A 17,687-nucleotide genomic window follows, 5' to 3' on the forward strand; every position below is an offset into this window, starting at 1 on the left:
GTAGGGTGGGGGGCCTGTGACCCCTACTCACCCAAGAGGGAAACTGACCCACACTTCTTTAAACGCATCAACTCTAGAATCACACCATTTTGTAAAAAGGAAGTAATCCTGCCAAGCTAGCCTACCCAATGAAACTGTTCTTCAGTAACACTAGCCTTAAAAAAACATGATTTATTTTCATCCACCTTACTTGCCAAGAATGCCTTGTGCTACTATGTAAGCATTCTCCACAACCTGCCAGATTAATTTCCAGTGCTCTGTGGTTTTCTAGAAGCTGCCTGAAACTTTTTTCAAGCCAGAAAACAATAATCCTTATTCCACCAAAAAGCCCTAGCAGTTCTCACCTTTTTCAATTGTGCTCCTCCACTTTTGAGACCACGCTGTCAGCTGCTGGGAGTAGCTTCTTTCTATTTTTGCCCTCTCCTGAAAGCAGGAGATCAGTTCATTGCACAGCTTGTATCCATCATCAACTCTTTTAACAGTCCGCTTGTAATTTCCTGGCTGAAAGAAGGCAAACAAAAATAAATCAATATTAACAGGTGGTAAGTCTTCCAGGTTAGACAGGGGAAATGACTGCAGACAGGTGTGCTTCTTCACATACAGTATAGAAACATCACAGATTCCAGTAAACCAGTAGAGGAACTGAAGTATTCATACCAGAGTGCCAAGAAATGTTCAAGTGTCATCCACAATACCCATCAAAATCTAAAGTAACAGCTGTCTAACATACCGGAGATCTTTTCACTACAACATTACTAACTTCCAAAAAATACTTTTATAGAGTTCAATGATAACCTTAGAGCACATCAATTATATATAAAAATAAGCAGTTAAGTCATAGCTGAACAGAGACCGTTCTTTCTCTCCATGTCTGGTGACCATTAGTCCTACCATCACTTGACTGGCATACTCATCCCTCAAAGGACACAGCTGGCTATGGAAGGCCATAATCTAGGTAGCCTAAGGCTTACTGCTCAATCTTCTCCCTACTGAGCAGTATAGCACTTTAATGTGAGCATGCTAGCCCAGTGACTCGTACATACTTACATGCACAAGTCAAATCACAGCTACTGCATGAATACACAGCTTAGTGGTTATGCATACTAAAACACCTGCCTCCTCTATGTACTAAGTATGCAGTGGATCAAGCTGTCTGCCTCCCCATCAGCATGGGCATCTGGCATCAATTGCTTAATCCCACTCTACTCCCCCAGCTATGTATACACTAAGATCTCTAATCAGTCTAAGGCCATCTGTATTGCATTCTGGGCTTTTTCTTACAGTACCATGAAGTCTGCTCATTATATAGAAACATGAGCTGGAGTCATATCAACTGCTTTCAGTGGGACAACAAACTCCTTTAAAGCCTGGTTAACTTCACAGAAAATGAAGGCAATTAAACACTGACCAGACAGGGTCTCCCATGTGGAAACCGCTGCAGGTTTTCAGAGGGATCTGTGCTTGTATTGTGGACTAGTTACTTCATAACACAAAAATGAAGCATGACAGTCTTTAAATCAAGCCAGGCTGAGTGGCATACAGGGATAAAGCCCGGACTATGACCAAGGACCACAGTACAGTTAATGATTCAGGTGGTGAAACAACCAGGTGGAGGAGGACAACAGTGAGCATGTATTGTTGGTTCACCTAACCTCAAGGGGGGGGGGGTTGTCAGGTTGCTTTCCTACATGCAAGTGGTGGCTTGCAGGTGACAGTTATAACCGACCTGGGACACAGGCTTAGCTTACCATTTTTAGTGATTGTATCCCTCGTTGTGGTGGGTGGAGCACTCACACACATGGGGAGGGTACAGTAGGCCTCCTGAAGAAATAAAGGCATTCAGGTCAGCTGCTAGGGGAAGGTGTTAGGGTCTGAAACAGAAATTGCATCATTTGATGTGAACTATGCCTCAAGTGCAACCTCCAAAGCTGCCTGGATGACAGGCCTCTCCAGTCAGCTCTCATCCCCTAGCAGGAGACACTGAATGGCTGGAGAATGACTCGACTTGAGAGCAGTGGAGGGGAGGACGACAGACATGCAGAAGTCATGGAGGCAAAAAAGTACACAAAAAAAAATCCATCTTCCTAGAATCACGGGATAACCCATCATGGCTGGTCACTCCTTTTTCATAAAAATTTCAAAGTTAAAATTCCTAATTGTCCTCTCACCACCCCTAGTCCCCATCTTACTGGAGGAACAAAAGCATTATCCTGAAGAGACTTAAATCAGCAGTATCTTCACCAAACAAGTGTTTGCTGTCCAGAGAAGCATCCATCAACTTAACCTTAATATCATCAGGCAAAGGTTGAAGCCAAAGGCAGAATACCTCCTCATCATAGAACCAAAGGCAGCAGCCCTAGAAGAAGCATCTGCTGCATCATAAGTACACTTAATGGGAATGGTGAGCCACCTAGGAAGAAATCCCTAACAGGGAAAGAGCCAAAGTTTTCCCTTCAGTGTCTGGGAGATCAGAAGTGACCTGACAGGCCTGGGAAGGAAGAGCCAATATGTATCTGGACATATGGGTCTGATAATGGACAGCCCTAAAAACTAGAGTAGCAGAGGTATAAACCTATGCTCAGTTTTACCTATGTAAAAATATGGGCACTGTTGGCATAATGCTACATAAACCACCCGCCTAGAATTACAGGCAAAATTTGATCTAACTTTGAATTCATCGCCTTTAAGAAATCTGTCACACATCAGAATGAATTTACATTGGGAACAGAACTCACATTTCTTCATACGACAAACCTGGTGTATGTTTTCTTTAGATGTGTGTTCCAAAATTTCCTTCAGGTTCCTATTTCTCCTAAATGTAAATCTGGGTTTGTGTTCTAGCTTCTCTCTCTCAAAGTGGGATTTGCACAAATAATCGCCCAATTTTTTTCAATAACCTGTTTAAATGTTCTGTGGTCCAATATTAAAGGTAGTTATAAAATTCATGGAATAATGAGGTCTGAAAAAACCCAGTTACTTCCTCCTCAACTTCAGCACCTATATTTTGTATTATAAAATGTGTTGACCCTCCTAAGATAGGTTTATACCATCCGGTATTTTTTTTTCTCATAACCTCCAACTAGTTCCTCTAGCAGTCCGTCGGGTAACCACTCTTACAGAACATACCCAGCAAAAGTTTACATTCATTGTGGAAGTCCTCATCCGTGGTGACCATTCTAGCAGCTCTAACCAATTGCCCTTTCACCACAGATTTCTTCTGATGGAGGGGGTGGTAGCCGTCGAAATGGAGAAAAGAGTTTGAGTAAGTGGGTTTTCTAAAAATCGTATCTACAAACCTGTGGTTGTTCCTGATGTCCAGATAAGATATTTTTTCACTATCGAATTCATACATAAATTGCAAAAAGTTACTAGTCTACTTGATGTACGTTAAAAATGCCTCAATCCCTTCTACCCCACCCCTCCATAAAATAAAAATGTCATCCAGATAACGTGTCTAAATCTTAAGTCTGTCCTTGTATTCTGGTTGATCTAAAATGTATTGGTACTCCCATGTTCCGCCACAGGGGGAAACCACAGCTACCCCAGTTTCCTGAAGATAAAAATCACTGTTAAAAAATTGCTGTTCAACACCAGCTCTAATAGATCCTCATATAGGTTGACGTCATGCTGTTGGACCTCTTTTTCTATGTAAATAACCAACCACCATACTAATTCCTTCACCCTGGGGAATGACTCTATATAAATCCCTTATGTCAATTGCTAAAAATAGGTAGTCATCAAAATGTGTTTCCTCTATGGGGGATAAAAAGGACCAGGAGTCTTTACAAATGTTTTTCGTCAGTAACTTTTGCACTGGGGTATGTGATGAAATTATGTCCATCAACTATAGGGCACACTGGGTGGTCTGATACACTCTTTTGTACCTTTGGGATACCAAATAACATGGGGATTGTGGGGGAGGGCATGTGTAAATAGTTGAAAATTCAACTGATTCTCCTTTCAAGTATCAAATTGTCGAGTGCCTTTCTGATGTTTTGATAGCTACAATTTAGTTTATTAAGTGTCAGTATCTCATATTCTTTTCATCCTTTCATTGTACTAGTGGATATCCATCACGATTTCCCCCACCTTTGTCAGGTTTCATGATACAAACCTTTTGCTGTTTTAAGGAATCATAGGTTGCTTAACTCTTCCTTACTCAAATTACTCTTAATATTGCATTGCCCCACAAAATCATTCCTTATATCAAGTTCACAGACTTTCTCATACAACCCTAAAATAGGGTGTAGAGGTGGGTTAAAGGTGCTACAGTGGATGTAAAAAAAAAAAAGTGTACACACCCCTGTTAAAATGCTAGGTTTTTGTGATTTAAAAAATGCGACCACAATAAACCATTTCAAAACTTTTCCCACCTTTAATGTGACCTATAACCTGTACAATTCAATTGAAAAACAAACAAATCTGTTAGGGGAAAAAGATAAAAAATCAAAAACATACAATAAGCTGGTTGCATAAGTGTGCACACCCTTAAACTAATACTTTGTTGAAGCAGCTTTTCATTTAATTACAACATTCAGTCTTCTTGGGAAGGAGTCTATCAGCATGGCACATCTTGACTTGACAATATTTGCCAACTCTTCCTTGCAAAAGCGCTCCAATCTGTCAGATTGCAAGGGCATCTCTTGTGCACAGCCCTCTTCAGGTTACCCCTATTGGATTTAGGACTGGGCTCTGACTGGAGCATTCCAAAACTTTAATTTTCTTCTGATAAAGCCATTCTTTTGTTGATTTGGATGTATGCTTGAGGTCATTGTCGCGTTGAAAGGTGAAATTCCTCCATCTTCATCTTTCTAGCAGACCCCTGAAGGTTTTGGGCCAAAAGTGACTGGTATTTGGAACTGATCTTAATTGTCTCCACCTTGACTAAAGCCCCAGTTCCAACAGAAGAAAAGCAACCCCAAAGCATGATACTGCCACCAACATGCGTCACCGTGGGGATGGTGTTCATTTGGTGATGCAAAATGTTTTTACCCCAAACGTACCTTTTGGAATTGTGGCCAGAAAGTTCAACCTTGGTCTCATCAGACCATAACACATTTTCCCACATGCTTTTGGGAGACCTGATGTACTGTTTTGCAAATTTTAGCTGGGCCTGGATGTTTTTCTGTGTAAGAAAAGTCTTCTATCTTGCAACCCTATCCCATAGTCCAGACATATGGAGAATACAAGAGATTGTTGTCACGTGTAGTACACAATCAGTACTTGCCAGAAATTCCTGCAGCTTCTTCAGTGTTGCTGTAAGTCTCTTGGCAGCCTCCCTGACCAGTTTTTGTCTTGGCTTTTCATCAATTTTGGAGGGACATCCAGTTCTTTGCAATATCACGGTTGTCCCATATTTTCTCCACTTTTTGATGACTATCTTCACTGTGTTCCATGGTATAGCCAATGCTGTGGAAACATTTTTGTACCCTTCTGATACTTTTCAACAATGAGATCTCATTGATGCTTTCTAAGCTCTCTGCAAACCATGGCTTTTGCTGTAGTAGGCAACTAAGTAAATGTCAGGAAAATCCTACTAAGACTGCTGAACTTTATTTGGGGTTAATCAGAGTCCCTTTAATTGATGGCAGCTGTGTACCCAAGAAGACCGAATGTTGCAATTAAATCAAAAGGTGCTTCAAAGTTAGTTTAAGGGTGTGCAAACGTATGCAACCAGCTTATTGTATGTTTTTTGATTTTGTATTTTTCCTCTAACAGATTTGTTTTTCAATTGAATTGTACAGGTTATAGGTCACATTAAAGGTGGGAAATGTTTTAAAATTATTTATTATGGTCTCTTTTTTATATCGCAAAAACCTGGCATTTTAACAGGGGTGTGTACACTTTTTATATCCACTGTAGGTATGTGAAAATTATCAGGCCTGTCATTGTTCTCCCCCAGCATAACTCTAAAATTCAGTTTCCTTAGGTAGAGTTTCAAGTCCATTAAAGTGTTTGCTAAGTTCGCCCTCCTTGCAGGTACAAAAGTTAAACTTTTACTAAACGTCAACAATACCTGCATCAATTGTAGAATCAGAGAAATTGTAAACAAAAATTCCCCACAAGAATTTTTAACAATGAAAGGACTATTAAGCGCATCTTGGTTTAAGTCATTTTGTGTAGTATCCAAACTTAAATTTTCTTGGTCAGTAACCTCTCTTAAATTACAATGCCAAAAGTCCAGAATGCATATTCAGCTGCACCAACCCGACCCCTCTCCATTGTTCGCTAGTGCACTGAACTGGTTCAGTGAAGTCCATTTCTGCATGTTGGGGCCCTCTCTGACCAAAATCTGAGTAACACCCCTATTCCTCTCAGAAATAATCAGCCACAGTTCCCCCTGAACATCTAAAGCTGATGTCTGCAAGGCCTCCAAGGATGTGTGTAAAAGATGGATCAACTCCGGTCTCCAATATGGTTGTGGCAGAAGAATCTAATGGCAGAGCCAGGCGATCCTCTGGGCTTTCACTTGCCTTGGCAGAGAAGTCTGGCAGAGGCTGCATAGCAGAAGAAAGTAACCCAGATTTATTGGCCTTCTTCCAAATGGCTCTTCCTTGTAGCGGGGAAACTCCTTCCATCATATCTTTAGCTAAAAGCTTAAGATGGTGGTTCTCCAATTACAAAGCCAAAGAAGAGAGCTGACAATGAAGGGTCTTGGGAACAAAGGCCTGACAAACTGAACAGGATGTGCGGTCATGGAAAGCACAGAGACAAAATAAGCACTGCTTGTGCTGGTCTAAGAGGAAACTGTCTTGCACACTGGCATTTATCCTTCTTGGAGGACATGAAAGCCCACAAGCAATAATACAACATAAAAAGATGAGAGCAAAAGAGCCCCATTGGGGCACTTATCTGAAACAGCTTGATGAACTAGCAACTGAACGCACGTTTGGACTGGCAGCAAAAAAGTTCTAAGGATGGTACTCCAGACGTCACCTTTATGCCCTCTGCCATGCGAGAAGCATTTGTGTTTTGTACGGTGCACCTTAAAGCAACCTAAAGATTTTGGTATACTAGCCAGACGTCAGGCCACCCTTGGCATGGGAATCCCAATTATAATGACATTGAAATTAAAGGACATTGTTAGAAAAAAATTCCACATGGAAAAAAATAACATTTCTTGTGCTTTTTCTGTAACTTACTGCTATTATTTAAGATTCATTATTGACTTCTTGAACCTACAGAAAAGACAGCTACAAAAGAAAAAAGGTCTCTACAGCACATTCATGTCATGTGCTTGGCCAACCATCCATGCATAATCATTCATGAGGTTCAGGTTTCCAACAAACCAGATCTAGGAACAGAGTCAAACCATACTAACTTACAAAAAGCACACAATTTAATTCTCATTGAAAAGAAATCTACTGCATGCCATCTGTAGAATTTTTTTTTAAACGGGGACCTAACCCATCCCGTATAACTCTCTATGTGGTGTGTGTGGGTGTGTCTGGGGATGGGGGGGGGTCACCCTCCTTACTTACATATACTACAAACTATTCACAAACAGCAGAGAACTGCATAATTAGTTTACCCCCCCCCCCCCCGGCAACAATCACAGACTTCTGCAAATACAACTTGATTAATGCATAAACCTAATGCTAATAGCAGCAATAACCTCTGGTGTTCTGGCAGTCTTCCTTCCCGTTTCATTACTGGCTAACTACTTATCTTCATTCTTCTTCCTCCCACATCCAAATTTCCATAGCACTCGCAAAATTCAGAAAAACAAGTATTTCGCTACAAGCATCAAGAAGGTTAACTACCATCTTTTCTATTTCATCCCGTCTTACATTAAGCCTCAGTCTTGCTCCTTCCAGCTAAGCGGTCAACCTGGCCGTTTATCCTTCTGCCTCTTCTTCATCCCGATATGTGGAGAGGGCCTTCACAGCCCTCACTGCTAAACCTTCCTGATCTCTGTTCCACTTTCTTGTCTCAGTATCTCCAATCTCCTTCTCTCCCTTTGCTCCATAACTGAATAATCTAACTGGTCCTGTTCTCGACTCCTGCAGGTAACTTGGTCTTCTGTAGTGTTTTACTGACAGACTCAAACACTGCTTCCTCAGATTATGGAGTCCTGCACTCATTTGCTGACTACAGTTTTTCCACAGCTAGGCCTTTTACTTCTAGCAGATGCCAGAGTGTTGCTCATGGGCATTTCCTCATTACCACCACCATTAACTTTTTTTTTCTTTTTCCATTCTGGGAATTTAACTAAATAGTAGATATACTAGGCTCCGCTCTCCTAACCACTTCTACGTCTAGCAGCACAGACTTAATGTACACAGCAGCAACATTGTTAGAACACATCCCTTCCCTCCGGTTCTTAAAACTTTTCAGTTTCCTTCCTAAAGATGAAGACCCACTTACTACCTTCCACACTATTGCCACAATGGCGGAGTAATACAGCCACACAAGGGCATGTTTGTTTAAAGTGCCATACGATCTCCCTGCACTCCTGTCTGTGCTTATATAAGAACACAGAGAAATCTTCCATTGCCCTCAGTCACCTCCTTTATGAATATTTCAGCATATTTCACCAATCATTGTTTTATTCTATACTTGCAAAACTTAAATGTTGAGGTTACCCAGGATGCCTGTCTGTCTACTGTGAAGACTATGCCTTCTGGTACTCACTTTTTCATGATTTTCAGCAAGATCACAATATGTTTATTTTCCTACCAGGCTTTGTTACTCATTTAATCAAAATACCTTTCTAAATATTCTATCCTGCCCAGTAAATCAGATAAACTCAAAACCATGCACTGCAAAACCTCTCCACAAACTCTGAAATGGTTGCTCTGAGCCAGAGAGTCTTTCCATTCAGATCTTTCTGACTAATCCAATGCATTGCATTTTTTTGGTATATGTACAAAAATTCAGCCATAAACTTTGACAATACACCAAGTACACAGGCTATTTGACCACTACACTATTGCCTATTCTTCATTCAGCAGAATCCTCCATGAACATGTGATGGACACAAACACTTGCCACAACACACCTTCCAATACCAAGATCTTTGGTCTTTATACAAACCTAATGTACTGCTTTAAGAGAAACAGACACTAATTTCCCATTAATCATAAAGAACTTGCAGACTTAACTTTTAACAAAATGACAGCCATTTTCTTTAGTCTTTGCAGCACTACCTTTCCCAATAAAAATCAATGCATAGTATGCAGCTAAAATTCAACACGAACAAGCAGAATTAGAGAATGCCTCACTCTGCAAAAAAAATCATGGGCACTTCAGACTGATAAGCAAGGAAATAACTAATTCAAAGTGTGGTTTATTACCCATATATCAAATGCTTGCTCTAGAGATGTTTAAGTTATTAATATAGAAGGGGGAACCTCAGTTTTCTTTAAAGGCACAACAAACAAACAGAACCAAATGGAGAGTTACATGAGTACTCATAGGTTGGTACCAGGCTATCGGCCCTAGGGCCTATACAAGCCTAGCCATAACAATTCCCTGGCAATTTCTTCCCACACTATTTACTTCCCTGGAACCCTGTCTAGTAGGGCAAAGTACAGTTTTGTACCTACCATAAATGTAGATGTTAGAGTGTTCACACTGCTGCAGTCATTACACTTTGGTTAACCTGCTGTCAGGCGGTCCCGCAGTCGGCCAGAGTTCCAAAGTCTTGGTCCGGCGTCAGTTGTCGCTTCTTCCCTGACGTCAGAGCGCCAGGGGTATATAAGATGCATCCAACGCCATTTTCTTCAGTTTTTCTTGCCCCAGATGTCAGGTGCCCCCCCAATAGGTAGGCAATACATATTGCTAATAAAAAATATACATATAAAATCAAAACAATACCTTCAGTTACAAGCAAATACACCACAAAGGTTGTATAGGATAGAAAGGTATAGATAAGTCCAACTAGTTCAAAGGCGATGGAAGGAGGGTAACCTGGACTGCAGCAGTGTGAACACTCGAACATCTACATTTATGGTAGGTACAAAACTGTACTATGTTCATCGTGTTACACTGCTGCAGTCATTACACTTGGGTAGAATCCCAAAGCTAAGGTTGGGTGGCTGGTCTATAAAGAGTTAGGATTGGCTATGCGGTCCTGCAGAACTGCAGTGGCAAATCCTGCTCTGGATTTAGAATAAAGAGGCAGGTGGTAATGCTTGGTAAAGGTGTGTACTGAACTCCAAGTTGCAGCCTCCAAAATTTCCTTGGTAGGTACTCCTCTGAGAAAGGCTGTTGAAGTGGCTGTTGCCCTGGTGGAATGTGGTCAAATGGTATTTGGGACTGATTTTCCATGCTGTGTGTAGCAGTAATGAATACAGTGTCCTATCCATTTGGATATAGTCTGCTTTGAGATAGCCTTGCCCTGTGATCCTGCAGCATATGCTACAAACAGTTGCTCAGTTTTCCTTAAAGCTTTTGTTTTGTCCAAGCAGAAGCATAGCTGCCTGTGTATGTCCAAAGAATGCAGAAGTTTCTCCCCTTTATTCTGGGGGTTTGGATAAAAAGTTGGCAAATGGATGGTTTGGTTAAGAGCCACACTAGATATCACCTCTGGCATAAAGGTAGGGTTTGTCCTTAAAGAAACCCTGTCCTGATGAAAAATTATAAAAGGTTCCACTGCCATTAATGCCTGTGGCTCTGAGACTCTTCTTGCTGAAGTTACTGCCAGGAGCAGAGCTGTTTTCCATGATAAAAATTTTATATCGGCTGTATTGGCTGGCTCAAAAGGTGGTAGGGTCAGTTTTTCAAAAACAAAATTGAGGTCCCAAGTCGGTGTTGGTGCTCTCCGGGGCGGTCTTATGTTTTTAGCCCCTCTGAGGTACTGCTTTAACAAGGGATGTGAGAATAAAGGAGGATCCGTGTTGTAATGTGCTGAAATGGCAGAGGCGTGGATCTTAATTGATGAGGAGGATAGGCCTCTGTCCAGCATCTCAGTTAAGTATTGTAAAATCTGAGGAATGTTTGGAACAAGAGGGTCAAGGTTTTGAGCCTGGTTCCAGGCGTAGAATCTCTTCCATTTTTCTGAGTAAGCTTTCCTGGTGCTAGGCCTCCTGGCCTCCAAAATGACATCCATAACAGCTTTAGAGAGAGGTGTTGCCTGCTTGGGTAATGCATCTGCCATGCAGCTAGGTTTAGGGTTTTGAGCTGACCATGCAGGATCGGATTGTTTTGTTGAGTCAGAAGGTGTAGAATTTGAGGCAAAATCCATGGTGGTCCTTGAGCCAAGTTCCTTAAGATAGGGTACCAGTGCTGGCACGGCCAGTCTGGAGCAATCAGGATCATCTGTGGTTTTTCTTGTCTGGCTTTTAGGAGTACCTTTGAAAGGAGAGGCAGTGGCGGGAAGGCATAAACTTTTAGGTTTTTCCAGATGAACAAGACAGCGTCCACTTTCCATGCTTGTTTGTGATAAGTCCTTGTGCAGAATTTTTGTAGTTGGCAATTCAGTGGGGAGGCAAAACGATCTATGTCTGGGCATCCCCATTTTTGCATTACCATGCTGAAGATTTGTGGATTCAATTTCCATTTGTGAGGGTCCATGATGTTTCTGCTTAGATAAGTCTGCCAGAGTATTTTTCTTTCCTGGCAGGAATTGTGCTTGCAGGTGCATTTGATACACTAGAGCTGTGTTCCACAAAGTCATGGCTTGCCTGCATAGGGGATAAGAATGAGTGCCCCCTTGCTTATTTATGTACCACATTACTACGGTGTTGTCTGTCTTTAGTAATAATTGTCCTGGATGCAGAAGGTCCTTGAAAGCTGTTAGGGCATTTTGAACAGCCAATATCTCTTTTTGATTGATGTGAAGATGCATCTGGTCTGTGGTCCACTTGTCCTGAATGTATTTTCCTGCCATGTGCGCTCCCCAGGCATAATCAGAAGCATCTGTTAAGAGTTTGCCTGGCTGTGGGTTGGGTAAAAGGCTGACCCTTGTTTAGGTGATATGCCTGTGCCCACCATCGAAACTCCTGTTGTAGGCAGGGTATCATTGGTATTACTGCTTCTAAACTGTGAGAGTGTTGAGTCCAAACACTTTTTAGGTACCACTGTAATTTCCTCATATGCAGTCTGGCATATGGTATTAGTAGAATGCAGGATGCCATGAATCCCAGGGCCTGCAGAATTTTTCTTGCAGGGAGATAGGACTTTTGCCAGTAATTGAAAATATTGAGTTAGTTGAACTTGTTTGTCTGGCGTGAGGTAAGCCATCTGGGCCGTTGTATTTAAGCTGGCACCCAGGAATATAATCTGTTGCGAGGGCACTAGTTTTGACTTTTTTTCGTTTACTGTGTACCCTACAGAAATTAGCAACCTTTTTACAAATGCCAGATGCTGTAGAAGAATGTCCTTTGTCTCTGCTTGAATGAGGCAGTCGTCCAGGTATGGATATATATTTGAATTCCTTTTTGTCTGTAAAATGCAATTACTGGCGCCAGGCACTTTATGAAGACCCTGGGTGCAGTAGATAACCCAAAGGGCCGTGCAGAGAATTGGTAGTGCATTGTACCAGCTTTGAATCTGAGGTATCTTCTGCAATTTTGTCTGATAGGGACATGCAGGTATGCCTCTGAGGTCCAGAGTAACAAGCCAAGCCTTCTTGCCCAGCATGGGTAGAATCTGCTGTAATGTCAGCATTTTGAATTTTGGAACATCCAGGTAAGTATTCAGAATTGAAAGGTCTAGTATGGGCCTCCGGGTCTTGTCCTTTCTAGGGACCAGGAAGAGTCTTGAGTAAAATCCTTGTCCTTGTTCCTGTTGTGGTACCTTTTGAATAGCTCTCATGTCCATGAGGGTTGAAATTTCTTTTTGCGCCTCTGCCCATTGATTTTGTGGCAGATCTGTCATTCCTTTTAGCCTTGGTAAAGTATGAAAGTGGAACCTGCAACCTTGAGACACAATATTCAGAACCCATTTGTCTTGGGTGATTGTTTGCCAGTTTTAAGAAAAAAGTGCTAGTTTTCCCCCTAAGGGGGCTTCTAAAAGGGACGTGCTGGGTGTATGAAGGGGAAAGTCATTGTGACGGTTTCCTGTAAGGTTGAGACTTGTCCTCACCTCCTTTTGGGGTTGAGGTGCCCCCACTGTCGTTGTCTGTTTGAGCCTTGGGGTTGAGATCTGCCTCTTGAGCGTCTGTATCTGCCTCTCTGTGGCCTGTCTGACACTGGAAAGGACCAATTCTTTGTTGGTTAATTTCTGCTAAACAGAAGTGTCTGTACCTGTAAGAAATCCTTGACTGTTTGCATAGATTTAGCTTTATCCTCCATTTTCTTTAACACCTTTTCTGCCTTAACACCAAACAAGGTATCATGCCTTTAAAGGAGCATCCAATAATTTTTCCTTAACATGATCAGGTTAAACTCTGTTCTTTTAACCAAGCATGTCTTCGAATCACTGAACCTGTAACTGCGGCTCTACAAGAGGCCTCTAAAGAATCAAAACCACATTGCAGAGTATGTTTTCCCACCTGTTCAACTGCATGCAATAAATCCTGCATTTCTTTACAATCAATAGCTTCTGAGCTTGCAAGCATTTTCTGTTTTAACTGATCCATTAAATATTGTTGGTACTTAAGCATGTGAAACTGGCAGTTTAAAGCTCTTACTGCTAAGGTTGCAGAAGTGTATACTTTCTTCCCCCATCTATCCAAAGCTCTGGAATCTCTGTCAGAGGGTACTGGATTTTTTGCAATGGAAGCCTTAACCCCTTTTGGACCCTGGGAAATAGTTTCTGGATCCGCACAAAAGTTTTTGTAAAGAAACTTGTGAGAGTCAGGGACTCTCTAGTACCTGTCTGGCTTTGCTGGAGCAGGGGGCAAAGAATCAGGAGATAAGCTGGATTCAGAGAACACATCATCCACAATGTCTACCATAGGAGGAATAGCCAGCGGCCTGTGCTGAGGCAATAAAAGGAAATCCCTGAGCCTTTTCCTGGATTCTGAGTAATCCTGGCTTTCCCAATGGAAATGCTTCCTCATGGTATGTAAAGTTTCCCCAAAAGAGTAATCCTCAGGAGGAGAGGCTGAAGGGATAGATTCTTCAGCATCAGAGTCCTCATAGGGGGGTAGAGAGTATCCCTGGTCTGAAGAGGAATCAGAGGAAATGGAAACCTGATCAGAGAAATCATAGTCTGTATCCTGCCTAGGCCTTTTCTCAGGAGGGGGATGGGAACCTCTGATTAGAGTAATGAGGTCTTCGGCTATTTTAAGCATCTGTTTCTTAGGCATGGAGGACTGTCCAGGAGAATGCTATACTTGTTTCTTTGTCTTTAATGGTACCTTTGTCTTGGCTGTTGTTTTAATGGTAAGTTGTGAAGGTCTGAAAACACCCTCAGAAGCCGATGCCTGCTCAGCGGCTCCGGACCCATCTGAGGGATTTGTTTCCGTAGGCCCAATACCTTGAGTTTCCAGAGGCCTAGTTGTCTCCACGTGGGAGTCGGAAGCGGCCTGTGGCTCTGAGGTAGTGGGTGTCAGGGGCTGCGAAAGCACCTCACTGAGAACCGGCGAACCAGCGACTGGCCTAGAAGAGGTTTCGTCGTCGGTTTTGCACATCGGATGCCTGTCTTTATCCTTGTCTTTGCGTTTTTTCGGTATTGAGTTAGTCGGTTGATCCGACGGCATGGTATAATTGAACCTTCGGCCAAAGTAGTGTAAAGCAAAATGTCTTTTTATAGTGTGTTTGTTAAATCTAGCACAAAACTGACAACTAGTGACGTTGTGATCAGGGTCTAGGCATGGAATACAGTAAGAGTGGAAGTCCTTATGAGGTATTTGCTTCCCACAAGAAATACAATTAACCTTTTCTGACATCGGTCTGAGGCAAGAAAAAAAGTTTCCCCAACGGGGTACTTAGCTTTATTGAAGACTTCGGATCTGAAATTCGACTTCGAAAATCTCAGGAGTCGGCCGACCGGCACTTACGAACTGCTTCTGCTTCGGGCACCGCACGGCAAGAAAGACTGGAGAAAATGGCGTTGGATGCATCTTATATACCCCTGGCGCTCTGACGTCAGGGAAGAAGTGACAGCAACCGACACCAGACCAAGACTTTGGAACTCTGGCCGACTGCGGGACCGCCTGACGGCAGGATAACCCAAGTGTAATGACTGCAGCAGTGTAACACGATGAACATCTGAAGTGATCCCCGGGTGAATTTCCTTTCTTCCATCCAATCGTCAAGGTTCCTTTTGAAGAGGGCCAAAGAGGCACTCTGCTTGACATGTATGGGCAGTCTATTCCAGAGTCTGGGGAGTCTCTGGGTCAGGAACCTATCCCCTCCAGCATGTTTTATTTATTGTGATGACAAGGTTTAGATCCCTGGAGTGTGTGGCTCTGAGGGTTTGGGATTTCTTTAAATGTAGCATGTCCAACACCTCTGGGTTTGACATGGCCTTGTATGTTAAGCAGAGATCGCCTCTGAGTAGACTATATGCGACCGAGTATAGCTGGAGTTTAAGGCGGTTGGTGTAGGGCATCTGCTTTAGGCCTGGGAGTCTTTTAGTGAGGCATTTCTGCGGCCTTTCCAGTTGTTGCAGATGTCTTGAGAGGTACATACCAAATGGGGCATTGTATTCTAGAATGGGTCTAATGAGGGATGAGTACAGTGGGACTGACTTTTTTTCTGGATGAAAAGCCCTTAGTTATTAGGTGTGCCACATATAAGGATTTTGTAACTGTTGTTGCGATGTGGTTATCGAAGGTGAGACCACTGTCCACCTTTGTCCCTAAGTCTCTTATCAGACTTTCAGTGTTTAGTGTACTGCCACCTATGCGGTAATTCATGGGTACATGTTTTTTCCCCAGAGGGGATAACTATACATTTCTTGGCATTGAGCCCATGACTCTGGCACCAAGCATCTGTTTCTGTAAGACCCTTTTGTAGAGTATCCACATCATTTGGGGATTCAATAATGGCTCCCAGTTTGCAGTCATCTGCAAACTTTGTTAGCCAGAGTCCCTTAGTGTTGGGCTGTACTTCAAAGAATTGATCTGCCAGGATATTGACAATATCCTTGGGATCAGTATATTTAATGCCATTCTGTTGTAGCTCAGAGCAGATCTGAGCATTGCCATTTAGATTTTTGACATAGTTATAGAATGCCTTGTGGTTGTCTTTGGAATCTTTGGCATCCTAAGAGTAAGCATCTCAAAGGCTCCTGGGGTAAGTCACAGATCTGTTGTCAGATGTTGGATCTTAAAAATGTCCAACATGCAAAAACACAGCAAAGGCTCACACTCAGAACATACTGCCACAAAAAAAGTCACTGACAAAGCAGGTGCAGCTGCTGTAAAAGTCAAAAGTAAAATAAAGTAAAATAACTACAAAATTCAGTCTCCCTCTTACTCTTCCAAAGTCTATTAGTTGGCATTTTGCAATTATTCAATATTCAGCGTACAATGTTCCTTCTCCAAGTACCTTTAAAACCCAAAGGAGCAAGTATCCTTTTTAGTAAGGCATCTGCCTTTCAGTAACTAAATTGACAAAAGGATACTGTGAATTTTCTAGGTTTGCATGAACTCTAATCCAATGGATTCTCAGGCAAAACCTTTTTCTGCAACATACTTTGCAGAGTTAATTGCAGTTATCAGTGAGGCATTATCTGGAGTATCATCTCTTTCTTCATCACATAGGCAACACAATTAGTGTGTTGCCAATGCTATCTTGACTTTGCAAATGTTTCTCCTTTGGCAATATTAAATACCACTTTTGTTTTTGATGGTCAGCAAAGTGCAAAGAATTTTCCTCGTTTCCCTTGAAAGCAAGATGAATCTCTGTGCTTCTATCTTGCAGGTTTATATGCAAACATCTCTGAAGACAACTAATTTCTAGGATTTGGTCTTCCAAACTGTCGTATTTTCAAAACTATTTCTTATAGACTGGATTTTGCCAAGTCTTGTTTCATGAATAGTCTACACAGCAGTATTTTCTGTACTGGCTGCCAGCAGGAAGCATCAAATATAGCAAATGGCCTACTTTACCAGGGAATGCAGGGGAATCATTCTATTTTCAGCCTCAGAAAGCTCATCTCAATTTTGGTAAGGGAGAAGTCCCACTGCACAGTCGCTGAAGATTCCACTATGACAGTGTGATTTTTTTTTTTGTGTAGCTCCTGTGCTGCAGTAACTCAACTCCATCCATAGTATTCGTGCCAGTTCCTACATAGCAGAAGTGATATAGCTTCTGGCAACCATATGACGGGCTACCTTTCAGGTAAGGAATAGCTGAAGTGAAAGTTTTGCAATCCACTCCATACAGAGTCAGCTGCATCAACACCCCCCCCCTCCCATTTTCTACATGGGGTGAGGGTATTGTGTTAACTGTCACCATCTCAATTCATTGCCACACAGCTACCTTCTTTCACACTCATGTCTGACTGTCACAGATCTTCTCCACCCACATCTTTGCTGGATTGTCCTTGTTTCCTCTTACCGTCCTTTCTATCTGTCCCAAATCATCTTCACCAGACTTTCTGCTTTTCTGCACGTCCAAACCACCATAATCTTCTCTATTTGATCTTTTCTGCAACTGGAGCTACTTTGGCTTCTGCTCTTATGTCCTCATTTGTCTGTCCCACAGCATGCATCCTGCCACCCTCCTCGAGCACTTCATCACCTTTAGCTTCCTCATCTGCTCTGCCTTTACTGCCCAAGTTTCTGTTCCATACAGTAGTACTGGTCATACCACTGTCTTATATACCTTACTCTTCAGCTTCTTTGG

The 17,687-nt window shown here is 42.2% G+C and overlaps 1 protein-coding gene across 6 annotated transcripts in view; it reads right to left on the reverse strand.

The window, feature by feature from the left end:
- Positions 1-17,687, reverse strand: part of PACSIN3 (protein kinase C and casein kinase substrate in neurons 3) — a 324,322-nt gene that overhangs the window by 210,245 nt on the left and 96,390 nt on the right. For all 6 annotated transcript variants that reach the window (XM_044082695.1, XM_044082694.1, XM_044082693.1 and 3 more), the window contains exon 2: positions 345-501. In XM_044082695.1, coding sequence (XP_043938630.1) covers positions 345-501 — 157 coding nt within the window. The remainder of the gene's footprint in view (positions 1-344; positions 502-17,687) is intronic.

The sequence above is a fragment of the Protopterus annectens genome, chromosome 9.part0 (assembly GCF_019279795.1).
Source record: "Protopterus annectens isolate FY-2018-M chromosome 9.part0, PAN1.0, whole genome shotgun sequence".
Classification (NCBI taxonomy): Eukaryota; Metazoa; Chordata; order Ceratodontiformes; family Protopteridae; genus Protopterus; species Protopterus annectens.